Consider the following 27,680-nt stretch of genomic DNA (forward strand, 5'->3'; position numbering starts at 1 on the left):
CATTCCTTAAAAAAACAAACCAAAACCAAAACAAACAAACAAACAAACAAAAAAAAAAACTTACTTAATTTACTACTAATAATCTCATTTTAGAAGGAGGGAAAGTGAGGGAAATTTCCTCCATGTAAAGGGGTAGCTGCTTTCATCTTTTATTATTCTGGAAAAAAAATGAAATATTCTCATGAACTTTTAAGTATTCATGGATGTATGCTAAAATCTTTTCCTTTTTGATTTTGGCTTCATATCTTCAGAGTTAGCAATAGCATTTTAAATTTCAATTTTCAGTGAAATTTTGGAGGAAGAAATAGAGTCCTGTCATAGTGTTTTCTTCTTTAAAAAAAACCCCACAAATATAACCCCCAAATACAATGTACATCCCTTTTAGTTTTAGTCATCAGATATACTCCAGGAAGTTATCTCCATTTTTGTTCTATAAGAAGTCAGCATGTTGCTATTGCTTCTTGTATTAAAGTTCATGTCCAGTTTACCAATTTACCATTCAGTTTTGTAACACCATCACAGCAGACTCTTTACCACTTAAATGATAAAAGTTTCAATAGGCACTTTAGTGGAATTACGAAAAAGCTACCACTCTTCCACCATGATGCCAGAAAGCTATCTTCTTTCTAAGTCGGTCAGTAAACTGTACCTTGTAGGCCTGAGCTTGTCTCAGTGTAATTCCAGAGTAACAAAATAAGAACAACAAAAAATTGTGTATATTACAGGATTTATCTCTCCTTTGCAGATCAAACAAAAACTGACAGTATGATAAATGTAATAACTTGCTGGAGACAATTGCTGTCTTTTATAATCAAAGGAATCCTGTCCTATTATAAAGCTTAGGATTATCTTTTTAATTTGTTGTTGGTTTCCTTTTCTTTCTTTTTCTTTTTTTTTTTCCCAATGTTGCATTTGTTCTTAAGTGACTTTGTCAGGGTTATAACTTTCTTCTTCTCCAAACATGTCTGCCAAAATCTTAAAACGAGGTCCCCAGTCACTCAGATAGTCATAATCCTGATCTGCTTCTGTAGTAAGGGATTCTATAGAGCTGAGGGACTCTGCAACAGATCCATTTCCTTCATAAGCATAGGTTGCCAAGGAGTCATAAGGGGGTGCAGTTGGATCGACATCATTTTCCTGCAGCCTTTGATTAATAAAATCTCTTATGTCTGTGTTGTCTTCCACTGGTGGTCTCTGACGTGGAAAACGCAAGGTGTCTGGTTTTATGTCCCTGCGCATTTTGTTATCTTCAATCACTTTGGGATTCCTCAGTGCACCTATGTCAAAAGCTTGGGTATCCTCTTCTCCACCTCCTTCATCATCGTAATGGATAACATTATCTCTGATGTCTTCTTTAGAGGTCATCAGGGTGTCCTTTTTCTTCTGCCTCCGTAGTGCTACATATAGTACTACAATAACTGTAATGAGAGAAAACTGAAGTTAAGATACGCATAGAAATAATTTGGTACTCTGATGACATATCATTATATCTTCCTTTGAAAGCTACAAGCAATCAAAAGTTTTTTTTTTTTTCTTTAGATGATACACTCCTGCTATTACCATAAAAATAGCAGTGCTCTATCCAATAAAGAGTCATTTGCTGTTTGATGTATGAATCTATCTTTCTTTAGTGCTCGCTTTGAAGGAAGTAACAAGTAATATTCTTAGTCTCTTGCTTTATGCAAAAAATAGGGTTGGATAGGACTTTCAGTTCAGATAGAGAGAGATGGGATTCTTTTTCAAATGTTTTCCATAGCTTAACAGAGGAAAAAAATCCCAAATTTAGACATTAGAGAGAGAGAAAATAATGAAAACAAAGCCAAAACCAACAACAGCAACAAAAGAAGAACAACATGAACAACAAAAACTAACTAAAACCAATGTATTACAGGTATTTCTGAGATGGACTAATAAATTTTTACCAGTTATTTATGGAAGTCTTTTTTTTTTTTGCCTCTGTGAGTTAGGAAGAATCATATGTGATACGTTATATGGGGAAATTGTGCTCAACTTGCCTGATAACATTCTACAGAGGTGGCTGGTGGATTAGCAGTGGATATTTTTTATCCTAACTGTAGCAGAGTGTTTGATGCTATCTCTAACAAACTTATCAGAAAAACTGAGAAAGTATGGACTAGATAAATAGGTAGTGAGGTGAATTACAAAACTAGATAGATTGCTAGGCACCAAGTGTTGTGGTCAACAGAAAGATAGATGTCTGAAGCCAATCACCAGTAATGTACCATAGGAATCAGTACCAAAATGAGTTTCATTTAACACCTTCATTAATGACCTGAATAGCATATACCCGCTGGAAGTTTGCAGGAGATAGAAAACTGGTATTGGTGCCATTATTCAGAGGTAATTCAATAGGCTGGAGAAATGGGCCAGTAAGTGTACCATGAAGTTCAACAGAGGGGAATGCCAAGCCCCATGTAAGGAGAGGAATTAATACATGTACTGTGACTTGACTAGCTGGAAAGCACCTCAATAGACAAGGATTGAGACTGTGAGTTAGCAATGTGTCCTTGTGGCAAAGAAGGCCAAGAGCAGTCTGGGTCATATTAGGAAGAATGTTGCCAGCAGGTCAAGGCGATTCTTCCCCCCTCCTCAGCAACACAGAGGCCTTATCTGGAATACTGGGTCCATGCTTCAACTCCTCAATGAAAGAGAGACATGGGCTTTCTGTAGCAAATCCATCAAAGGGTCACAAAGATGACTAAGGGGTTGAAGCACATGACATTCAAGAACAAACTGATAGCTGAGGCTGTTCTGCCTGGAGAAGGGAAGACTCGGAGATCTTTTATCAGTGTGCATAAACACCTGACAAGGCATTAAAGAAGAGGTAGCTTGAGCCTTCTCAGCCTAGTAACAGGACAATGGGAAATGGGCAAAAACTGAAATACAGGAAATCCCATTAAAATATGAGTAAAAACAATCATTTTTGCTGTTGGAAAGGTGAAGTACTGGATCATGGTTCCCAGAGAAATAGTGTTGCATCTATCCTCAGATACAGTCAAACATCAACTGAATGTACCTGTTCTCTAAGTGGTCCTGCAAGAACACTGGCCTAGTTAATCTCCAGAAGTGCCTTCCAACTGTGATTTTGTTCTCAAAGGAAATTGTTTTGAGGGGTAGTTTTATTGCCAATAGTTTGAGCATAGAATTCATTGAATGCAAAATCTGGTGGTAGTAAACTGGTATTATTCCTATTTATGTTTTAATTCCATAACTGCCTTTGTTAGAAATTGTAGGCTTCAAAGAGCTATTTGTGAAACAATGTAATAAATAATAGAGTTGAAATGATTATGAATTCATGGTCCGGTATGTGTAGCATAAAATAACTCCTGATACTAACATATTAACTGTCTTTTACGTGTATGTGAGCTCAGCAAGTATGACTTCAAGTACAATTTTAATGATTTCATGAGGCCAGCTTCACAGAAATAATGAAAATCCTGAATGAACTTTTAGATTTATCAATCTACTATTATGGAAAAATTTTGATATAAGATTAATTCAGTTCTCTTATGTCACACACATTTCTGGAGATCTAATTATTTATACATTAGTTTTTGTAGGTAATATTACTAGATTGATTGGAATGAAGGGCGTTATTAAAAGACCAAAGTCTCTTCCAAATGCAATCTCAGTAATTTAGTCTAGAAAGCAGGAATTAAGATATCTTCATTAGTGTCATACATGTTGAAAGCATCCATCAGTGTCAGATTCAATGAGTTCTTTGATATAATTATTTTTGATTGGATATGCTGAGTCTTTTAAGTAAATCCTGGCTCAGCAGCAAGGGCACACCCCCTGCCTATCTACTCCACTTCCCCAGGTCCCCCTAAGCAATAGGTGAGGTTGGAGGTGAGGGAAGATCTGCCTAAGAGAGGGACTAGGGTGAGGCAGTCATCCCCATGCCTTCAGACTGCCTCTATAAAAGGCAGAAGGATAGTTTTGGTAGGAGATTCCCTCCTCAGGGGAAGGGAGGGCCTCATTTGTAGACTCAACCTAACACACAGGGAGGTGTGCTGCCTCCCTGGGGCCCAGGTCAAGGACGTCACCAAAAAACTCCCAGGTCTGGTTTGTTCCTCTGATTATTATCCGTTATTGGTAGTTCAGGCAGGCAGCAATGAAATTGATCAGGAAAGCCTGTAAACTACCAAAAGAGATTTCAGGGGTTTAGGGCGGTTGGTTGAGGGAGTGGGAGCACAAGTCATATTTTCCTCTCTCACTTCTGGGGTGGTGAGGGATACGGAGCAGTTTAGGAAAACTCAGGCTCTGAATAAGTGGCTGAAAGGCTGAAAGGACACAAGAACTTTGGGCTCTTTGATCATGGGGCGGTTTACTTGGTGCCTGGCCTGATGGCTGTGGACAGGGCTCAGCTGTCTCCAAGGAAAAGTGAATTCTAGCCCAGGAGCTGTCAGAGCTCGCTGAAAGAGCTTTAAATTAGGTATGAAGGGGGAAGGAGAAAAAAAGGCTCTTGCTAGGGTGGAGATATTAGTTCAGAGACGTTGGTGCCTTTACACCAATGCACATAGCATGAAAAATAAACAGGAGGAGTTGGAAACTGTGATGTGCTTGGAAAATTATGATATGGTTGCTATCATGGAAACTTGGCAGGGCAAATCTCACACATGGCATACTGTGATTGAGGGCTACAGGCTCTTCAGATGGGGTACAAAGGGAGGGGGAGTTGCCTCTATGTTAGGAAGTGAATAAATTGTGAAGAGCTGTCTGAGTAACAGCCATTTTGAGGTTGAGAGCTTATGGGTTAAAATCAAGGATCAGTTCAGTAAAGGACGTCTAGTGGCTGGGGTCTACTACAGGCTACCTGATGGTGCCTGTTGACCATTCCTTCTTGCTTCAACTGCAGGAGGTGTCATGCTCATGAGCTCTTTTCCTGATGGGGGATTTCAACCACCTGGATATCTGCTGGGATAGCAGCATGGCAGGTGACAGACAATCCAGGAGCTTCCTGGAGTTGAGGATAACTTCCTGATCCAGATAGTAGATGGACTTACCCGGGGTGAAGCCTTAATGGACCTGGTGCTCATGAATGCAGAGAGCGTTAGAGAGGATAAGATTGGAGGCAGCCTGGGCCGTAGTGATTATGCCCTGGTGGAGTTTGTGATCTGGAGGAATACAGGCCTGGCTAAAAGTGGAGTAAGGACTCTGAACTTCAGGAGAGCAAACTTCCAGCTGCTCAAGGAACTGCTGGATGGGATCTCCTGGGAAACTGTCTTTAAGGGCATACAAACAGAACAGAGCTGGCAGCTCTTCAAGAACTTTCTGCAAGCACAAGAGCTCTCCGTCTTCCAGAAGAAGAAATTGAGCAGAGGAGGTGGATGACTGGCGTGGCTGAGCAAAGACCTACTGTTTCAACTGAGAGAAAAGACAGTTATGTGCAGGAAATGGAAGCAGGCTTGTGTAGCCTGGGAAGAATACAAGGATGTAATTGGCATGTGCAGAGATAAGATCAGGAAAGCCAAGGCACAGATAGAGCTGAATTTGGCATGGGATGTGAAAAATAACAAGAAGGGGTTCTACGGGTATGTAAGCAGGAAGAGACAGACCAAGGAGAGTGTTCCCCCTCTGATTAATGAGGATGAAGAACTAGCTGCCTCAGACATGGAAAAAGCTGAGGTGCTCAGTAAGTGCTTTTCCTCTGCCTTTACTGGTGGTCTGGCTCCCTACATCTGTCAGGTCCCTGATCCTCTAGGTATGGGTGAGAGGAACACATTCCATCCCACTGTAACAGTGGAACAAGTCCAAGACCTCCTCATGAAACTGAATGCATATAAGTCCACGGGGCCAGATGATATGTATCCCAGGGTTCTGAGAGAGATGGCTGACGTGGTTGCTGAGTTGCTCTCCATCATGTTTGAAAAATCATGGCTGTTGGATGAAATCTCCAATGACTGAAAGAAGGGAAACATTACTCCCATTTTAAAGAAAAGGAGAAAGGATGATCCAGGGAACTACAGGCTGCTGAGCCTTGCCTCTGTGCCTGGGAAGAACATGGAGCAGATCCTCCTGGTTATGATGTTAAGGCACATATGAGAAGAAGAGGCAATCTGAAATGGCCAGCATGCCTTTATCAAGGTCAGATCCTGCCTGACCAATCTGGTGGCCTCCTGTGATGTAGTGACGGCGTCTGTGGACAGGGGAAGGGTGATGGATGTCACCTCCCAGGACTTCAGCAAAGCCTTTGATATGGTCCCTCACCACATCCTTCTTTCTAAATTGGAGAGTTATGTATTTGAAAGGTGGATTGTTTGATGGATTAAGAACTGGTTGGCTGGTCACAGCCGAAGGGTTGTGATCAATGGTTCTATGTCTGTCTCGGTGGAGGCCGATCATGAGTGGTGACCCCAAGCGTCGATCTTGAGACACTTGAGTGCTCTTCAACATCTTCATCAATGTCATACATGTTGGAATTGAGTGCATCCTCAGAAAGTTTGCAAATTACACCAAGCAGAGTGGAGCAATCTACACACTGGAGGGAAGGGAAGCCATCCAGAGGGACCTGGGCAGGCTGGAGAAGTGGGACAATGTGAACCTAATGAGGTTCAACAAGGTCAAGTACAACGTGTTGCACTTGGGTTGGGGCAGTCCCAGGTATTTATACAGACTGGAGTAAGAACTCCTGAAGAGCAGCCCTGTGGAGAAAGACTTGAGGGTCCTGGTGGACAAGAAGCTGGACATGAGTTAGCAGTGCATGCTTGCAGCCCAGAGGGCTGACTATATCCTAGGCTACATTAAAGAAGGGGTGGCCAGCAGGGAGAGGGAGGTGATTGTCCTCCTCTACTCAGCTCTTGTGAGGCCCCATCTGGAGTCGTCATCCCCATCTAAGACCCCATCCAGGTCTGGGGTCCCCAGCACAAGAAAGATGCAGAGCTCTTGTAACAGGTCCAGAGGAGGGCCGCTAAGATGATCAGAGTGCTGGAGCACCTCTCCTATGAAGAAAGGTTGAGGTTTCTGGTTCCAAACTGGGCTTGTTTTGCTTCGAGAAGAGAAGGCTGCAGGGAGATCTCACTGTATCCTTCCAGTACTTGAAGGGAGTGTATCAACAGGTGAGGGAACAATTGTTTACATGGGTTGATAGTGATAGGACAAGTGAGGATGGTTTTAAACTAAGGCAGGGGAGATTTAGGTTAGGTATTAAGAGGAAGTTTTTCATCCAGAAGGTGGGGAGGCACTGAAACAGGTTGCCCAGAGAGGCTGTGGATGCCCCATTCCTAAAGGCACTCAAGGCAAGGCTGAATGTGGCTCTGGGCAGCCTAGTGTAGTAGTTGTCGACTCTGTCCACAGCAGGGGGTTTGAAACTCCATGATTTTTGAGGTCCTTTTCAACGCAGGCTATTCTATGATTCTATGATTCCATTATTTTAAATTATTTGTTTAAGAAACTATTTAGAGAAACATAAATACAGATTTCTTGAAGGTCCACATCATTACCTAGCAAATTTGGGGGGAAAATCAGACTTCAAGTATTTACATTTACCCAGAAACTAGCGCAGTGTAAACGATTAATGGATTAGAACGGTCAGGTTCTCTGACATGTAATTCACATAATCCTGATTACTGATCACAACGGTGGCAGCCTAAAAGACCTGCCTGGATGTCTACCTGTACAACCTGGTCTAGGGAGCCTGCTTTTGCAGGGGAGTTGGACTAGATGATCTCTAGAGGTCCCTTCAAACCCCTATAATTCTGTGATTCCTCCTATGAAGAAATGCAGAGGCAGCTGGAATTGTTCAGCACGGAGAAGAGAAGGCTACCAGGACATCACATTGCAGCCTTCCACTACTTAATAAGAGCTTATAAATAGGAGGAAAACTGACTTTTTACACAGGCAGATAATGATAGGACAAGAGGGAACAGTTTAAACTAAAAGGCAGGAGACTTTGATTAAATGTTAGGGGAAAAAATTTCACTGAGAGGGTGGTGGAACCCTCTCAGCAGGGAACAGGCTGACAGAGAAGCTGCATATGCCTCATCCCTGGAGATGTTCAAGGCCAGGTTGGATGGGGCTCTGGGCAGCCTGACATTGTGGTCAATTTAGTGGTCAAGAAGCGTGCCCATGGCAGGGGGTTGGAACTAGATAAACTTTGAAGTTCCTTCCCGCTGAAGCCATTCTATGATTCAATGATTCTATGATTCCATGATTCTGATTCTATGATTCTATGATCACTACACATTGATATAAGCTGAAACTATTATTCACAATGTATTTTTCTGAAAACGGAACCTCACTTTTGGCTGTTTGTTGGGTTTATTCAGTAAATCCTTGGAAGTATAAAAATGTAGTCCCAAGTGGAATATAAAAGCAGTCTTCTTGCTTCAGAAAACTGACCTAAGGTTTTTTTCTTAGTATATTTTTTTAATCTTTATAAGTATAAACATTTGCTATTCTCGTTCTGATTTGAAACTTATATCTCACCACAAAAAAAAATAAATAAATTGACAATTGAAATTCTGTATTTTACCCACTACCACTCAGAAACTACTAATGTGGCTCAAGTCTGTAGTAGTTCACTTAAGCTATAGATTGCCATATTTATTCAAATGCAAATAGGTATGCATATATTTTATTCAGTATCTCAGCTATTTTTGTCCCCAGTAGAGCTATAAAAAGATTATAATGAGATCTAGGCAGACCACTAACATCAAGTCTAGTGCCTCTAAGAATTAGCTTGCACTAAGCTGGTTACAATGAACCTGTGTAACTTACAAAATTGGATTTAATTCATTACCAGTTCATTAAAGATACACTGTAGGTAGGATGTAGATGGTATAGATCAATGTAGTGGAATCCATGTCTGCCTAAAATTAATGTCTCTGTCTATTTCTACAGTGATCTAGCCACTCACAGTCTGTATTCCAATCATTTTCTCCTCTTTCATTTCATTACTCTTTTTCTCAAGCTGGTAATAAAGATTAAATAAAGGCCTTTACTAAGACCTTACTGCTGTTACTGTCAGTAGGGCTTGCCTACTTTAGTAATTCTAAGAAATGGAAGCTTCTTAAGAAAAGTATTTCAGTGAAAGTGTTTCAGACATAAATGTTGTAGTTAAAGTTCCACTGAAAGCTGTATCTTTTCATGCAGAAGCATGTAGGTGTCAGTAGAATCACATTTATGGACAGTACTTTGGGATGCTTTTCTAAGAAGTTAGAAGTACACAAGTTTTCATGAACATCCACACATTTTCAGTGTATTTTTTTAAACAATATGTTAAGCTAAAGGGAACACAAGTTAATTAATATGAGTCAAAATAACATACTTCAAATGTTATCGTGATAACTAACCTAGAAGTATAACAATGCACAACAGGATTGCAATCAGTGCTCCTGTGCTGAGGCCTACTGGCAAGAAGATTGCTTCCACATTGCATGACAGGATGGTACCATCAGAATCACATCTGCAAACTCGGATAGTCATTGTATTTGTACTGCTCTGGACAGGGTAACTGCTATCTTCTATTACCACTGGAAGAAAGTACAGCTCTTGCTGCCTCCTGCTGTAGCCATTTCTCCTGGTTTCAATCCCAGCTGTGTTGTCTGTAAAACATGAGAGACATTATAGGATTTTTATTGTGCACATAATTTACTCTTCATATTTGTATCAACTTTACTAGCAGGAAGCTGTTTCATTTCTGAAACTCAGTGAATGGCATGCTTTTATGTATCTGTCTTGTCTTATCATTACAGAAGGCATTGCACTCTGATCAGTGTAGCTAAGGGATTTCCTTTTTGCAGAGAATCAAACAATATACAATTTCCAATAAATATGTCAGCTTTATAGTTAACATTTGAAAGAAGACACAAATAAATAAGCAAATAAAAAGCATGTCAGGTACTACATAAGGGAGATTTTTCAGTTTTTATTTTCTCTATATCTCCTTCTTGTAGCCCAGGACTATGTTCCAAATGACTAATTGCAGGTGGATTTAGATCAAGACTCCATTAAATCATACAATTCCCTTTGAAAAAAAGAAAGTAAAATGCTTGGGTAAAACACTAAACCCTTTCAACCTTCTTGCCCTATCAAGAGTACAGAAATGAACAGAGTAATTTATAGTCAGTACATTTTCCATCAATTAGTCACGAATGAGTTCAGAGCTCCTATAAATTGTTTTGTCATTTCTTCCCAGTAGCTGGTCAGTTATCACTACTTTTCTTGAATCAAACAGAGCAGCAAGGAAATTATGTGCAGATTAAAAAAATTACATTGAAAACAAAAAGAAAATGCAATTAACAAGCAATAAATTAGCTGTCCGACCTGAATGAAAGCTGCCTACAGCAGTAACCATTTTTCCATCCAACCCATACACTTGACTATATCTTTAGAAGAGATTATTTGCTATCTATCATAGAATCATAGATTTTCAAAACTGTAGGATTGTAAGGTACCTCCAGAGACCATCAAATCCAACCCCACAGCCAAAGCAGGCCCTCTACAGCAGGCTACACAGGTAGGCATCCAGATGGATTTTGAATATCTCCAGAGAAGGAGCTTCCACAGCCTCCCTGGGAAGCCTGTTCCAGTGCTCTGTCATGCTTATTGTGAAGAAGTTCCTTTGCATATTGGTGTGGAACTACCTATGCTCAAGTTTATGGCCATTTCCACTCGTACTGTCTCCACAAAATGCTGAAAAGATGTTGGACATGTCTCCTAGATTCCCACACTTAAGGTATTTATAAACATTAATGAGATCCCCTCTTAGTCTTCTTTTTTCAAGGCTGAACTGATCCAATTCTCTCAGCTTTTCTTCATAAGGGATGTGTTCCATGTCCTTTATCATCTTTGTAGCCTTCTACTGGACTCTTCAAGGAGTTCCTTGTCTTTTGTAATGGGGAGCCCAGAACTGGACACAGTACTCCAGGTGAGGCCTCACCAGGGCAGAGTAGAGGGAGAGAACCACCTCCCTGACCTGCTGGCCATGCTTTTCTTAACGCACCCCAGGATGGCATTGGCCTTCTAGGCCACTAGAACACACTGCTGGCTCATCACCTACCAAGACATCCACCAAGACATTGTGCTGAGTTTTCCAAGGAAGTACTACAGACAGCTAAGCACAGAATGGAAAATAATAGCAACTGTAGAGTGTTACTAAGAAGCAATTTTTGTCATTAGGTCTAATGGGACAAATGATGCAAAACATTTAAATATTGCTTAGCCTAACGATAGTTAGATGTTGAAATGCTACAGCATTTTTAGAGAATAATAGATGTTAAAATCAAACTGCTTAGGCTAAGCACTTCAGAAGGATAATGATCTAATTTTCCAATAATAGAATTAAGAGGATTTCATTCCATTATAAGGCTGTCCTTTATATTCACTGAAATGTCTGTCTTAAGAAAAGTTCATTAAGAGCTGCTAAAAAAATCTTAAAAGTACATATTTTTGATTTAATAAGTTAATATTATTCATATCTGCAATTTTCTGAATAATATTTTATGAACTATATCTTATTACATACTATATTTACAAATAATTAAGTGAAATTCTTTGCTTACTTGTAAAGTGATTTTAGTTATCTTTGATGTACTTCTACAGAATTCACTAATGAGTTCTTTATCACTGGTTAGTCCATTCTTCAAATCTATATATTTACAATTTAGAGATAAGAATGCAGCACACTTTGGACCTTGTCAAAGGCCTTGCACAAATCCAAGAAGGCAAAATAATTTGCCCTTCCTTTGGCCACTGATACCACCACTCTGACTTAGAAGACTAGAAGATTGGTCAGGCCCAATTTGCCCTTGGTGAAGCCATCCCGGCTGCCTTGGATCACAGTCACAGTTGTTGCACTTTCAGTCATATGACAAGAGAAGATACCACATGACCAAGAAATATAGAACAGCATGACTAGTATGGCAATGCTGATGCTGGTTGTTGAATTCTGTATGAAAATATAGACTATCAGTTGGAGAAAAGGATTTCTCTACGAAAAGGAAGATTAAGGAAAAGGAACAAAAAAGTTCTGAGATTTTGTTGGATTTTTTTGTCCACAAATGTACAAGCTTGAAGATATTAATAATAGTTAAAAAAAAGAAACTTTTTTCATCCTGAGTTATTCTTTGCCATTTATTGGAAGTTTCAAATGAAATATAAAGGTAATATTATTAGTAATGATAAAAAATTGGGTAAAAAATCTGAGAAGTTAATCATATCAATTCACAAATTATTCAGAGTGTTGTAGGATGTTATACTGCAGCAGCACTGTCTATATTTAAAACTAATTCTTGTATAGGACTATGTTTTCTTCATGAAGCATCATAGCTGCATGTTTTCAAACCGGTTTGTAAAGTAGAAGTATTTAAACAAGGCAGCATTAATGCTTTGTTTAAAGATAAACCTGTATTGACATATGATTTCTTCCAGAGAAAGTGAATGATAGAAGGAAGTAACAAAACATGTAGCAGTATTTTTGCAGGCCAATAAGGAAATCCCAGTCTTTGATGTTCTGACAATTCCTGGCCCTGAAAAATGGGAAGAGGTGTAAGACCTGAATTTACATTAATATATGTCTTAGATAATTTAACAATTATAAATGTGTCAAATAAGAGTTCTGTGGGCATAACTGGAATTCAAAGCAATCATGATGGTCATTATAATCACAGCCTGCTGTTCTGAAAGAGATATATGTGTAAACAACTTACTTCTGTAGTCATGGACTGTGAAATTTGGTTTATTGGAAGCCTCAGGTGACAGTCTGAAGGAAAACCTTTGACCAGCTGGAGACAAATCTTTGTCTGCTGCAGTGACAGTCTGTATTACCTGAAACCAGAGTAAGATTAATTCTGAAGTCAGTTCACCCTTCTAAAATACATAGTTTTGTTAAAGTGGAAAATGAATCAATGAAAGGACAATCTTTATGGATTACTCTTATTCTTCTAGTGAGTTGGATGGTGGAGGTAAAGAGTCTGAATTCTACAGTCAGTAGAGATCTTGTGATGTCCCAGAGGACTCACTTTGACATATAGGAAGGAAATTAGAAGAATTTCCCCTATAATAATAAAGGAAGCATTTAGCAGTTATCCTTTCATCAAACTGCTAGTGATTGTTTGCAAGTCAGTTAATTAATTAGAGACAGTTCACTTTATCAGTTAATGCTGCTATCACTGCCAGGACTGGTACATGCTAGTACTGCACCCTGATTTTACATCTTTGGACGAAGTGGATAGGTTCTTAATGTCTGCACCATCAGAGCATGATGAAACTTTAAGCCTCAGAGTGTATAGAGATCTATGAAATTTTAGACAAGGCCAGTCTGTTTAGAATATCTCATAGTAGGATTGCTACTAATCTAGATTTTTGTGCCAAAAAAATTTGCCAATTATTTATGTAACAAAATATTTATAATTGTTGTCAGTTCACTGCTTATCTCAGCTTTCCCTGTAAAAGATCACCCTTTCCATTATTAGTGCCTGGAATAAAAGGTAATGGCTTTGTCCAAGAAACATGAAGATAATTTAAGTTTTCTGAGAAGTAATTAGAACATGCAAAGTAAAATAAAATAAAATAAAATAAAATAAAATAAAATAAAATAAAATAAAATAAAATAAAATAAAATAAAATAAAATAAAATAAAATAAAATAAAATAAAATAAAATAAAATAAAATAAAATAAAATAAATAAAAAAGAAAAAAAGTGAAAAAGAGAGGAATATTAAATGAAGTCACAGATATATCTGTAATAAAAGCAATAAAAATTCACATAGGCTGGTTACATATTACATACATATAAAGACAATTTACTAGTGACACAGCAGGCTGCATATGTTCCATCCATGGCTGTCAGTGACTCCCATAGATGAACAACCAAAGTTACAAGTCTTGCAAACAATACTAGCTGTTAATAAGTTTGATGGTATCCTTCGTTCCTTGCAACAGTGTGCAAAGCCTTGGCCTTTTGCAGATACTCTCTTGCACGAAGTTTGTGTAGGAAGACCACATGCCAACAGCCTTTGGCCTAATAGTATTGACTGGGCATCACTCATGAAACAAGACATTTATATCTATAGAAGTTTAACCATGCTGTGTATATGTTTGAAACTGCTTATAAAAGCAAACTTTCAGGAGGATTAACTTTGGCACTGTGGGTTCTTTTTTTGTAGATAGGACACAGAGATGTATGTTTTCCATCCTGTTGTTTTTACTTCTTTGACTGTAATTTTACTCCTGTATTTAAATGTCTTAAATGAAGAGCTTCAAATAACTGTGGTCCATATAATCAGAGATCATAAAAATAAAAGGACCATAAGTACATGTCAACAAACAATTCCAAAAGATGAATATTTATAACATTTTATTTGCAAATAATCCTGAACATGATTACATTTTTGAAACCCATGACTTTTCATAGCTATAAATAATGAGAAAAGAAAATGCAAAATAGTAAGCATTACAAATTTGAAATACCTGTCCTGGTTTGGCATTTTCACATACAGATGTCTCATATGGAACTGAAATTTCAGGAGGAAACTCGTTGACATCCAGGACGTTTATTATAACGTTGACTTTGCTAGTTAATAATGGGTTACCTATAAATTATTTTTAGGAGAAAAGAATTAAAGAATGTTATTTATGTTTGTTTACCTCCAGTGTCCATGAAATGTCATAATATTTTTTTATCCCAGTATAGTGACTTCTAAAAATCCTTGACTAACAGTCATTTCTGATTTGTATGAGGGAGAAAATAGAAGCAAGCCTCTTATCATTTTGTACCAGACTTTGATCTATTATTGTTTATGGAGTAAAGATTCAATCAACATGATTATGTTTGTCAGAGCATGATTTAGAATTTGAAGTTACACCTGTAATTATAGGGGCAAACTTTTCTCAGATCACTTTTCATGAAGTCTTTGATAAGCACTTCCAAGAATTAGTACTGAATTCTGTTTTCAACAATGGAATGCAGAAAATCAATATTATTTGTCCACTGTTTACATTTTCAGGGTATTAGGGAGGTAAGTGGAGTATATTGTAAGTGAACAAAAGTGAGAGAAAAAGACAAACAGAAGAAAATAAATAAATGCTGAAAACCAGAGAGAGTCAGTAGAAAATTTAGCAGCAAAATATATAGGAATAGGATTCAACACATGGTCTCATCATTAAGTTATGTCATACTTACTTGTTTAGCTGCACAAATATTTGCAAGTAGCAAATACTTTGTGCAAAACAAATGATGAAAAATAGTACATTCCAGTGTCTGTTCATTGTCTTTCTAATGCAGATAATCATAATTTACTAACTGATATAATTTAGTCACTAGAAGCATTTTATATACAAGATTATCTGCACACTCTGTGTCTGATGGAAAGCTGAATCAGTTTCCATGCTCTCTGAACCCCCAGTCATTTTCAAGTCACCACAAGCACATGTGGAAGGTCTCTGGAAAGAAAGCTTTGCCTTTTATGAATGTGGAGAGAGCTTGGTCCAATAACTGAAAACTGGGCAGGGATTCTTAAGATGCTCAAAGAGCCAGAAGAAATCTGAATCCCTTGCCCACATTTGAACTGGTTCTTCTATACTAGCAGGAAACAAAACAGTACAAAGATGTTATTTTGATCAATGGAAAGTAGGACCCCATCCCTGAATATGGACAGAGATCAGCTAAGTCCTGAGGAGATCATATTTGCAGTTACTGGCAGAAATAAAACCTAAACATTTTAAAACTCCCTGCTAGCAGTACCCCATGCAGTGAGCACAGTAACTGCCTGAAAGTAATTCAGGCTTTCCTTCAGGTTCTGTACATTTGTCCTACCCTACAGCTGAATGGAATGGCAGGAGTCTACAATATATTCTGACATGTTAGAGGTTAATTCATTGGTGTGAAAGTATAGGCATTTAGACATTTGTACACGCTTTGGAAATATACATGAATATACGTACACTATTTGCATTTATTTCTCACTGATGGTCTGTAACTTATTTTCTGTGATTCCTTGGAAGGTGTATGTATATTTATTCTGCTAAATTATTTAGCAAGTTATAATCTCTCCTTTCATAAGTGGTTGGCAATAATCAAACATGAAAATAAGATTACTACAGCAAAATATAGAGCTACTTTCATGTTAAGTGTTAGCTTGTTTATTTCATTCTGTCTTGCACTGGTATCTGTGTAGCTACACATGTATACAAAGAAAGACTGCTAGAACATTGTGTACAGCTTTGGATTCCTATATAATTATAAATACCTGTACTACTTGATGTTTACTAGGATAAAGAAGTACATTTCAAATACCACTTCACAAAGTTTACTTTAATCTTCCGTTTTTCTTGTTTGCCATTTGTCTGAAAATCGAATCATTCTGAGTACTGTGAACACAGTAGTGACGTGTGTGCTTGTGATAATTAATGAAGTCACTCAGACCGTCTACTTTTGCCTTTTAACCTCAAATTACTCACAAAAGAGGACAAGTGCCAAATCAGTGGCATACGAATAAAGAAGCTTATTCCAGGTTTCAATTCTACTCTGATTAGTTGTTCTGCTATTTGAAGATAGATTCAGAGATCATGTTTGGAACAGGTATTTGGCAGTTTTTCAGGGTTAGAAATAATAATAATAAAAACAAAACAAAACAAACAAAAAAACAACAACAATGTAATGATACATGGTTGGAACTGGTCCTTCCATAACATGGGTAGAATAACTTCACATATCTGAGTTCCTACATGGAACCAGATAGCTCTATCAGTATGCAAGATTCATGTTGTTATTTCTAAGTAATCAGAATTTCCCTTATCTCTTGAGTGAGTAACACAAGCAGTCCTAAGACAAGCAGATTTAATAATTAACCTGCTGCTAAGGGCCAAAGTTCGGCCTCTGGTCAAGCTGCCAATCTGCACTACATTTGGTGTTAAGTGGGAATGAAAAGACAGAACATACAGTTTAAAGTAGAACAGTTTCAGAATATCTGTGTCAAAAAAAAGTAAATAAATAATGCAGAAAGAGGACATTGGACTTAAAACCGTCTACAAATTCCTACAAAGCAAAGCTTTTAAAAAAGAAATTATTTTTCTCTGTAATGGGTCACATCAACAAAGGATACACTGGTTTACATAAGGCAATTCTAATCTGCCTCGTTTTTGAAATATATTCCTTTAAAAATATAGTGTCTGCTGTTTTTCTGCTAATAATAAATAAACTTATCAGACTGTACGAAAAGTCTAAATAGTACATTAAATTCTGCATTTACATTTATGTATTGTCTGCTATATTTAGCTATCTAAACTGCTTGCCTTTACTTGAAAGGTAATTGCTTAGATGTTGTAATACAACAAGACTGTACTAAATAAATAAATAGATAAGGAAACAGAATCATCTTCTGTGATTCTTACAGAGTTTCATTCTGGAGCTACAGAAGCACAGTGGGGACAACCACTAGAAAACCCAGGGCTAAGAACATTTGGAGATATCTGAAAGGTTTTTTTTTGTTCTTTCATGAAAAAAACGATGTTGTGAGAGAGCAAAATAAGTATCTTAGCAAGCAATCAACAGAGATGAAAATGGCTATTAGTACTTTGAAATGCATTTATTTTAAATAGACGTGCTTAACAAGAGTTGGAAATATTTAGATAAGAATAAATTCCTGGAACAAGTTTGTGCAGCTTTGCAATATTGGACCCCTCTGTAATCAAGTATATGTTAAGACTTTGTTCAGTGTCCTGTTACTATCAGAGATGATAATTCTAGTGTTTCAATATAAGCACTAAATGGGTTGCATCTTTTTTTGTAGCATTTTGTAGTATTCTCCAAAATAATATTTTTTCCCTCTTTTATTTCAGATGTTCCCCTCTCTTATCTCTGTCCTTCTTGGCTATGCACAGTGTATCATTTCTCAAATCCGGTGTTTATTTCTGTGTTATTTCTCATATTCCTGCATATAAAGTTATGACATAATATAAATTAAATCTTCCAAAAACTTCCAGTATTGCTCTAGTACAGGTACAGCAATTATTTTTATTGCTATGAATGATGCTTTATAAATGTTTTTGTGTATGTTGAAATGAATCGTAAGTATGTCTCCAATGCAGAGACCTAACTAGGCAAGTGTTAAAATTGTAAATTTCATAATATAGACTACCTCCTTTAGTTTTGCATAACATTATATTACTACATATGTGCTGGGAAAAGGGTGGTGTATGTCTACCAGACTTTCAGTTTGATAGTATCATGAAGGAGGAATGCTACAAGTGCTACATGGAATGGCAATGAAGAAGGTTGGAGCTACGTAATACATGAGAAGAAGGGAGCTCCCATCTGAAAATAAAAGCTTTGTGGGAGAAGGCACAAAGAAATAAAGCTAACAAAACCAATCATACAGTGAAAGTTAACAAGTGGTTATGCAGAAAGAGCCTTTGGCAGAAAGAGAATTCAAAATCGAAGAGACAGCATACAAGTTTATTCATTTAGTGCTCTAAATTATTAGCATGCTATCATGACTTAATTTTACTGTAATTCTTGTCTGAGAATTAAACGAACATTTATGTTTTTCCACCCATGAAACACACATGGAGAGAGACCTATTAGTTGATGAAAAAATTTGTATTGAGTGAACTACAAAATCAGGAATGGCAAAAGGAAGGTCTCTATACATTCTTTTCCGATTTCAAGCATTCTTGCTGACAAATTTTTTTCAGCTTCTGAAGGAACTGTTCTTGCATGAAGACTACTAGAAAACCATTACTGTACAGTCCTATTTGAATGTCATACAGCTTTATAGTCAGTCTGGGAAAATGATATTTATTGGGCCTTTCTAAATCATTTCTTGGCAATATATGCATTCTTCACAGTATATTTATGCTTGAGCACTACATTCTGAAGAAAAAAACACATTAGCATGTTAATTCAATTTGTGTCATACTTACTAACTTTACTTGCAATTATAGAAAAATTGTACTGTGCTGTGCTTTCTCTGTCCAGTAATTCATTAGTAGCAATGGTTCCTTCATTAGCATCTATTGTAAAGTAGCTGTCCACATCATTCTTCCAGTCAATGAAGTATCTGTGTATGAAAAATATTAAACAGAGGAGATGCAAATGTACAATGATTACACATTTATCATAACAGCAGTCTAGCTATCTGGAGCTATGTTATTTTTCTCTTCCCAGCCATTAACATCTTTGCAGGAAGAAGACAAAAAACTATGATTTTTTTTTCTTTAATTTTCCCAAGTCGGAATGCTCAAGGGGAAAAATGAGTATATAATAAAAGATTTAGTACTTCTCCTGCTCAGAATATTTGAAAGTGGGCTCCCAAGAAGTTGATGCACAGCTTATGTTGACATGATCGCTTATGCCTGTAACTTCGTTAAGCAATAGAGAAGCTCACAAGGGAAAAGAGCTGTGAAACAGTGCTTGCTTAGTGATGAATAGTTGCTCACATCTGGTTTCTTTATATATATTTGCAGATACAGCAGTCTTGAGGGCTGACAGAGAGGTGTTCTGGTGAGCAGACTGTTAGTACAGTCTACTTAGAGGTACTTTACACAAAGAATGAGTGAACTAGGAATAGTCTGGCTGCTTTTTAAATGGGTATTGTTGAAGAATCCCAAAGGAAGGTCAGATTTAAGTTTTCTTTTATGGCCCAAAAGTATTTTTTATACAGTCTGGCATTCAGTGTGAAATTTTCTGTAAGGAGCACAGCAAAACTTTGTCTTTCTCTAAGACCTGAATTCTGTCTTTTACATTAGGGAAAATAAATCACTAAATAAAAATAATAATTAAAAAAAAACACTTTGAAGAAAAGAAGAAATGAGAAAAAAAGAAAAAAAGATAAAAGAAAAGATTTTTCTTCTGCCTGAAAAATCAGTAACTTTCCAGAGAGAGACCCAACTATTTGGAACACGAAGCCTGACATTTCTTGTTAGACTGACACAAAAAGGACTGCTGTTGAAATACTGATATTAGGACAGCTGTCTAGATCTTCTAGTCATGGTCTAGCAATTTGAAACAACTGAGCTTGGTTTATTTAACTGCCTAGACTTCCTGCCACGGAAAGTACACTAATCCCAAGAGGCAGCTCACTCCTGGAAAAGTTAGGTTGTACTGGCACAGCTTTACTTGTTGACTCTGGACACAGCAAGAGAAGCACCTGAATAGGCGTCCTGGGAGATCTCACTATCAGGATGCAGATATAAAGCACATATTCATTGTCAAAGAAGAGACTTTGCATAACATAACTCCCTTTATTTACTCAGAGGACTAAGTTCAAAGTTATATTATTGAGTAGAAATGAATGTATCTTCACTAACATTGTTTCAGTCTTACCAACAATGGAACTCTCACCCAGAGTGTTCAGGAAAACACATTGCCCTCTTAAAGAGCTCATATAATAATTTGTGTTCATTCTGGCTAAATGGTGAATGGCCTGTGGCTCACAATGAGAGGGCTCTGAGGGAGACTACATCTACTCAAGCTGCATCATGGAAGATAGCAGAGTGCTTGTGGGGGGGGTGTTGAATTCACAAGCAACATCAGATCATCCTTGTGAGGATAGTAGGAACTCTGAGCCATCAAACAGACAACTTCAGTTGCTTCAGGCTGTTATAGCATGAATAAATGATCCGGACATCTGTCCTGCTGCCATAGAGTGTGTGATAGCAGGTCACGCGAAGGAGGGGTGAGAGGTTGCAGTATGCATAGAAGGCTGTGGAACCCAGCACCTGAGCAGTGTTCTTTGGCCATAACAATGTAGAAGATTTCCTCTGCTCAGCAAAAATGGCCTTGAGGACTGTGAGGTCCATCCTTGTCAGAATGGTGAGCATGAGAAGAGCTCTTGCTAGACCACACTGGTAAAGGAAAAGTGAAGAAAAAAAAATGCTGTCTGCAAAGATTGTCACTGTTTTCATAGTAAGAAGGGAAGTGAAGCTTGGACCATACACTGAGAGAAGCTGTAAGCTAAAGGCACTCAGACTAAACTTGCTCCTGCTTTAGTAATGTGCATGCAGAAAATTAATTGAAGGCATATTCAACTGAAATTGGCATAAGGAAGAAAATGAATTAACCAATTCAGTGAACAATAGCACATTTAACATTTAAAAACTCTCTATCTCTTTTATTTTACTGTTGAACTAATAAGGAGCAGTAGTTGCAATCAGCCTTCAAAAAGAAGAAAAAAAAACAAAAGGGGGACATTCCAGTATTTTTTATATTTGTCTGAGTTGTCCCACATCATTCATGCCATTCATTAGTGTAAATTGTCCTGTCTGTATTTTCCATTTCTATTGTAAAACTGTAGCTAAAGCAGACCTAGATGAGGAATCTAAGAAAACCCAAATCAGAATTTTTCTGTCTATACACTGAATGATTTGGCTGCCAATTCCAATTTAGAAAGCATCTTCTTGCTCCAACTACAGTGTGCCAAACCCAAGCACTGGAATGAAATATATTAGTAGTTAGACAATGCATTATGAGGTGGGATAAAAAGAAGCATCGTTTTTAAGACAAACTGTTTTCAACTGTGCTTTTCCAGCCCTATTTTTTTTTCAACTTCAGGTATGTACTTAATGCCTCTCCTTGCAACTGAACCATATTGGAAAGAGCAAAGATCCTTTCTTTCGATTTCTGGAGTTTCTTGACTATTTGGGTGCTTTTTAATTATATTTTTATTGAATGTGTTATCTAGCCACTCTGGAAAGCCCTTACAATCAATGGTGGGAGGAAGAGGAGCCTGCAGATCCCAGATAGACTAAGGCAGATCTGAGATTCCCTGCAGCTCCCTGCAGGCAATCTCAGCCTATTGTGAAGCCTGTCGTGAAGTACATCTTGATTTAGGCAGTTCAGTTGAACAAGGCAAAGATGGCTTTCTTAGCCTAGGCTGGATCATTGGTGCATTTCTGTGCTTTAACCTAGCTGTTTAATATCACCCACTTGAGAGGTTTTATTTTGACTGCTTTGAGAGAATTGCTACTGAAAATTCTGCTGGCATGGAGCAAATGAGCAACATGTATGAAATATTATTATATGCAAATTAGTTACTCTGGACTCTGAATCTTAAGGATTGAGGGAATTAGAAAATTTACAGAAACACAGCCTTTGCTTGGTTTCTGGAGAAAGATCATGGGAATAAATAGAAATGATGATGACAGAAAGACAAAGTTAATGTTGATTCGTAATGGAGAGAAAGATAACTCCTGGTAATTTCTGTATAGAAACTGAAGGCTACATTTTTTTTTTTCTGAGGGCCAATATCCTCAGATACAGCTGAGTGACTAACTTCAGAAGATATAGTTGTTTTTTTTTTTTAATCTTCTTTATCTTTTTTAATATATAAGTGTATCATTGCAAGTAGTATCTACAAGTTAAAAAAACGTAGTGGCAATATGATGAGCTTAGCACAACTGGTAATTAGGCATTTGAAGATCAATAGCTTGAGGACATTGTAGCTTTTTTCAGAATTAATATTTCCTGAAAACTTCTTGATGGTTTATTTATTTCAAGAGGGGCAAATAACGTCCTTGATGGATATGGTTTATAAAAATATCTGAACTTGAAACAGAGTTCATAGCAAACTTTGCTGGAGCAATGCTGGAAAAAAGGTGAAGGATGACTATATTTTCTAATATCATAGATCTCCATTTGCATATGAGACCATAGATTGTTTAAACAGAGTTCACTTTGATTTTTATCAGTGTAAATTAAATGTAAAAAGTAATTTATTTTATTAATGTAATGTAAAATGAAATGTAGAGTTTATGCTAACTTGAGACAAATACCGCTCATCATATAAAAAAATATATAGATAGAAAACCTAAAAACATTACAAACATAATCAGAAGATACTGAGATTCATTAGGAAATTATGACCAGTTAGGATTTGTTGTAGTTCTGACAAATGCATAATTAAATAGATGAAAGAGAAACGTAAAGCAGGACTGGCAAAGGGTTGAGGGACTAGGAGAATGCAAATGAGACTTGAGATGTGACTTGACTAGTTGAAAGTCCAAAAAATTTTCATCTGTAGCGTATTCATATGCTGCAGCAAGAAATTAATAGATCTCTGCATATAACTAGCTGTCAAGAAAATGGCTCCTCTACAACAGATTCTGGTCATCACAGCATCCGAAAGATATCGGAGAGAGTTTATAGAACACCAAGACAAACTTTCTTATGTGTAGGCAGACTGACATCTAAGGAAAGATTAAAAGAGCTAAAATATGTTTAGCTTGGATAAGAGATGACAAAAGGAAGAAATGATAATTGTCTACAGATAGCTGAAGGGCTTAAACACCACGAAAGGAAGGTATTATTGTGTTCAGAAGAGAGGAGTGGAAGGGTGAAATTAAGAAAGGAAAAAAATATGTTATACAGCAAAATCTTTCTGGCGGTGAAGTATGTTACGCTATACAAAAGAGAAATTATACCAGTTCTGTCATTTGGCAGTACAAAGCTAAGCTGGTTAAAGCAATAGAGACTGTCGAGTCAGGGAAATTTCTAGAAAGATGGATTGAATAATCCCATTAGTCCCTGTAATGCTGATGTACATTAAATAACAGAGAATACTATCTTCATGAGAAACATACTGTTACAAATCTGCTCTATGATTCAGCTCAAAATATTTAAATTACAAACATATTTTTTCTAAGATTGCTGTTACTAACAAGTATAGGAACCACAAATGGCTTCTACAATGAGAAACAAGACATTCACAGCTCAAGTCAAGCCTGAAAGAAATTAAAACATCAGAGAAGTTTGAGCTCGCAAACAAGTTTGTGTCCTTCAAACTCCAGTCCTGACAATGAAACTTTCTGGCTGCAGTTCCTATGATTACACATTCAGTGACTTATCATTGTGAAAATATCAAAAAAACATCACCACGTGTACATACACATGCACTTGAAACATCAGTTCTTTATTGCCCTGCTGACTTTCTTCCCAAATGTAAATGCTAAATTCTTCAGCTCCTTATGGCTGCACCCTCACTTCCAGTCAATACTGAGGAGCGAGCATCATAATTTTGCTAAAGATGCAATCATGGATTTTTAAAATAAGTCCTCTGCAGACTATGCATGCTTAGAGAAGCCATACAGTTCAAATCAAAAATACACATAGATCTTCTTGTGCTAAATGATAATAACCTGAGTCATCTATTTTTAGGGTTCAACAGGATACTCACCTAACAGTAGCATACAAAAGTCTCTGTATATCACTCATGTTGTCCAGAGTTAATACAACCACAAGTTTCTTTCTCATATATTTTCAAGTCCCTTTCCAACGTACAACCTGGCTACTGTGGTGCTTTATGCATACAAAGTACTGTATTCATAGAAGATTAAATATATTTAATAAAATAAAATACTTCTTATCAACCTCAATTCTATTAATATCAACAAGATTTTTTTAAATTAAATTGCTTAATATTATGAAAAAAAATAGGATCTCTGGTACAGAAATTATATTCTTAGTAATCTGGTTTTAATTCTATGTTGTTTTGCTTAGAGGAAGTAAATGTAGTTAAACATATTTACTGTGACATACAAATGTAACCTGATATATTCACAGTTAGTGTTTTCAGAAAAGCTTAAAGTTAATAACAGCAGAATAATATCTGAGGTCTTGCTGTAAAATTTTCCTGTTGTCAACCAAAGAATGTAAAGGATGTGATAATGTTCCAAAGTGGCAGGTGCTTTTCTGCAAGGTTGCCCTTTTTTGTTTATTTGTTTAAATTATTTATTAAGTCATCTCTGTTAATGTGAGCAGAAGCTCTCTGTACCTTTGCTGAACACTGCCTCAGGCATTAGTGTTCTTGAGAATGCTGCTAAGGCATTAGTGGTGATTCAAAAGGAAGCTTTCACTGGTTTGCTCTCAGATCGCACCCTTTGGGTAACCCTCCAGACACTGTCCAGATCCCAGATGAACCACAGCTATGCAGGCACTGCACATCAGACCCTGATGCTATAGAGAAGTGTAAAAGGAATTTGTGCAGACTGGGAGAGGGAGCAAAGCCTTCTTGTTTGACTGACCCATATTCATCATCCTCATATCTTTCATACAACAGGAGATTTTCCATGTGAAAAAAACAAACGTAGTTTGAGTCTCCTGCTTACTGCATCATTGAGTTCACAGTCCTTCATATGTAGATACATATTTATGCATTTGTAAATCAAGATCATTGTTTTTAGCAGTCAGGAGCTTACATGATATGTAATGATTAATAGCAGTGCAAACAAACTATACTTCGCAAGTTTGGATAAAATGGAGCATTATGCAGAACTGACAGGGAAGCAATGGCTGCAGACACCCAGACTCTAACAACTGGGCAGAATCCATTGAGAAGCTCTTAAACTTTTTATAAGCCTTATAAATCTTACATAAAGATTTCCGTGAAACATGCTAGACAATATGGGAAATAAAATACGCTTCAGCTGAGTTATCAGCCCTTCCAAACCATGTGTTCTGCCTGCTGACAGCTTCCAGTGCTTCCTCCCTGCTTTCCATCTAAAGATTTTGTTCATTTGTTTATCAGCACATGCAGTCAGCTCCATTTTCTGCTTTTGCATTTCTCATTACAAGCTGAGCATCTTATCAAAAGCCATTGTCAGTTCAGAAAATGCATTGTTTTTATTCAGTTTTAACACCATTTTCACTGCCTCATTGAGCAGACACAACAACAGGACAGCTTGGTGCTGTCCTGCAGTTTAATTAATCTTCAGTTATTTGGAGGAGGAAGAACATGGTAGGAATGTGGAGCAGCAGGAGGCACGTTGAGTTTAACCCCTTCACTCCAACCTGAATTTTCAGTATGGCAATGGTGGGAAAACTTGAGAGTACTCACTCTACAAACATCACAAACTGTAGGCTCTGAGCACCATTTCATCTTGAATCTATGAAGTGCTGGTTTGTCCCCCTTGGTGCTCCCCACACTGTGCTCTGTACCTCTACCACCTGGTGGCTGGTGGATGCTCTAACCTAGTAAAGGAAAAAGTCTGCCATACTGGGTGTTTGGATGCACCTCAGTACTGCTATCAGTGGGGAGAGGGAGTATAGGAAAGTAGGGAGCAAATGAAGGTAAGTGTCTCTGGCCTTAAAACCCTAAGAAAACTGAGAGAGGGAAAAGTGATGTATGTTCAGCCTCTGCAGAAGCTAAAATTTCATTTTGCTGCATGTGACCCAAGCACCAGGGGATAGAACAGAGAAATGAAGGTGTGTTATGCTGCCTGGGTCCTTCACTCTGTCTGAAATGTTTTACCGTTCAATAAAGTGCTAAGGCAAAAAGTGGTGCAGCTCCTGTAGACCTCAAGGCATAAATTCAGCAGGAATAATCATTGATCACTTTCCTTTTGCATCATATAAATATTAGCTGTGCTCTATACCTTTTGAATACTAAAATCTGAATAAATCTTCCCTTTTTTTTTTTCATAAAAAGCTGAAGTGTTGAGACAATCAGAGAAAAAGCACAAAACAGCAGTCATGCTGACTCCAGAGAAAACTGTAATTCAGTGGTGAATTAAATCACTTACTTGGATCCTCACTTAGGACTGACTCAGGCTACCAGCAGATCCAAACAAGGCAGCACATTGTGCAGTCAAGAACTAGAGGCTGTATTGTTGCTTCAAACCCAGTTTGGTGCAATGCTCACAAATTAAGGGATTATTCTGGATGGCTTTGCCATGATGAGAAGAGAGCAACCATGTTTTCCTTTATCAGTTCCAACTGCTCATGTAATGAAACCCAGAATCCATAGAGAACAATGTCACTATGGAGTCACCTTTACAAAGATTTCTTCATGAAAACCCCAGGTAGAAAGTGCTTAGTGAGCACAACCTTGATTCCTGCCATGTTTTTATGATTTTTGTTATTGGTATTCCACATCATAACATCACATAGTGCATTGGGAGTTAAAGAGTTAATACTCCAGCTCCATTGATCATCAATAGCTCCGGGTACATCTATCTCAGAAGAGAAGAACTATGTACCCCAGAGGACTTTGTGTTGCTTTGCATTTTTCCATTTTCTGCTCAGAGGGAAAGATAAAAACTGTTCACGTCACAAGACACAGGCCAACCCAGCAGTGGGTGCTCACTGCCATCTCACCTTCAGTATTTAGCATAAGGCCTTCAGTTTATCAGACACTCTCATTTTATTTGATTTATTAGCTTTGATTCCAATTATATTGTATTATATTGTGTTATTTTGTATTCTGATATATTATTTACTAAATTAGCTTTCCTCCTCAGGTCGTTGCTGCTGTTTTGTTTTTAGGCCCATCCCCCTTTTCCTTTTCCCCCTTCCCTTCTCCCAGGGCATGGGTCTATGAGTCCCCCTCCCCAGACATCACAGAACCAGCCCGTAAACCACTGACCATTCCCAAGGCCTGATGGCCTGACACAAGCCAAGTCAGGTCCTATCATTTGCCTCTAAAATTGTTTCTGCTCTCCTCCTATGTGAGCTGGAATTTGTGTGTCGTGTTTCCTCTACAGTGTACATTTTTGTTTCTTACTGACTCCACAGCATTCATTTTCTGTTTGGCCATACTGAACCTCAGAACTGTATTCTGATTAGCTTTGCACCTCTCACATCCAACCACCTACAGTGCTATTATTCCTGATGGCAAGGAGAAGAGCATTTTGGATGGAAGATGGAAGGATATGAAATCCACCCTCAGAGTTACAGCCTGGATGAGACTGAAATTTCCACACAATTTCCCAAAATGCGTCTGAAA

The 27,680-nt window shown here is 37.6% G+C and overlaps 1 protein-coding gene across 2 annotated transcripts in view; it reads right to left on the reverse strand.

Moving 5' to 3' along the window:
- Positions 1–319: 319 nt before the first annotated feature.
- Positions 320–27,680, reverse strand: part of CDH12 (cadherin 12) — a 154,294-nt gene continuing 126,933 nt past the window's right edge. For both annotated transcript variants that reach the window (XM_065753238.1, XM_065753237.1), the window contains 5 exons: positions 18,886–19,022; positions 14,434–14,555; positions 12,672–12,789; positions 9,315–9,566; positions 320–1,418 (listed from right to left, as the gene is read on the reverse strand). In XM_065753238.1, coding sequence (XP_065609310.1) covers positions 919–1,418; positions 9,315–9,566; positions 12,672–12,789; positions 14,434–14,555; positions 18,886–19,022 — 1,129 coding nt within the window. In that variant the 3' untranslated portion in view covers positions 320–918. The remainder of the gene's footprint in view (positions 1,419–9,314; positions 9,567–12,671; positions 12,790–14,433; positions 14,556–18,885; positions 19,023–27,680) is intronic.

Source organism: Cyrtonyx montezumae, unplaced genomic scaffold (genome assembly GCF_038088225.1).
Source record: "Cyrtonyx montezumae isolate F1298 unplaced genomic scaffold, pur_monq_1.0 scaffold_8, whole genome shotgun sequence".
Taxonomy (NCBI): Eukaryota; Metazoa; Chordata; class Aves; order Galliformes; family Odontophoridae; genus Cyrtonyx; species Cyrtonyx montezumae.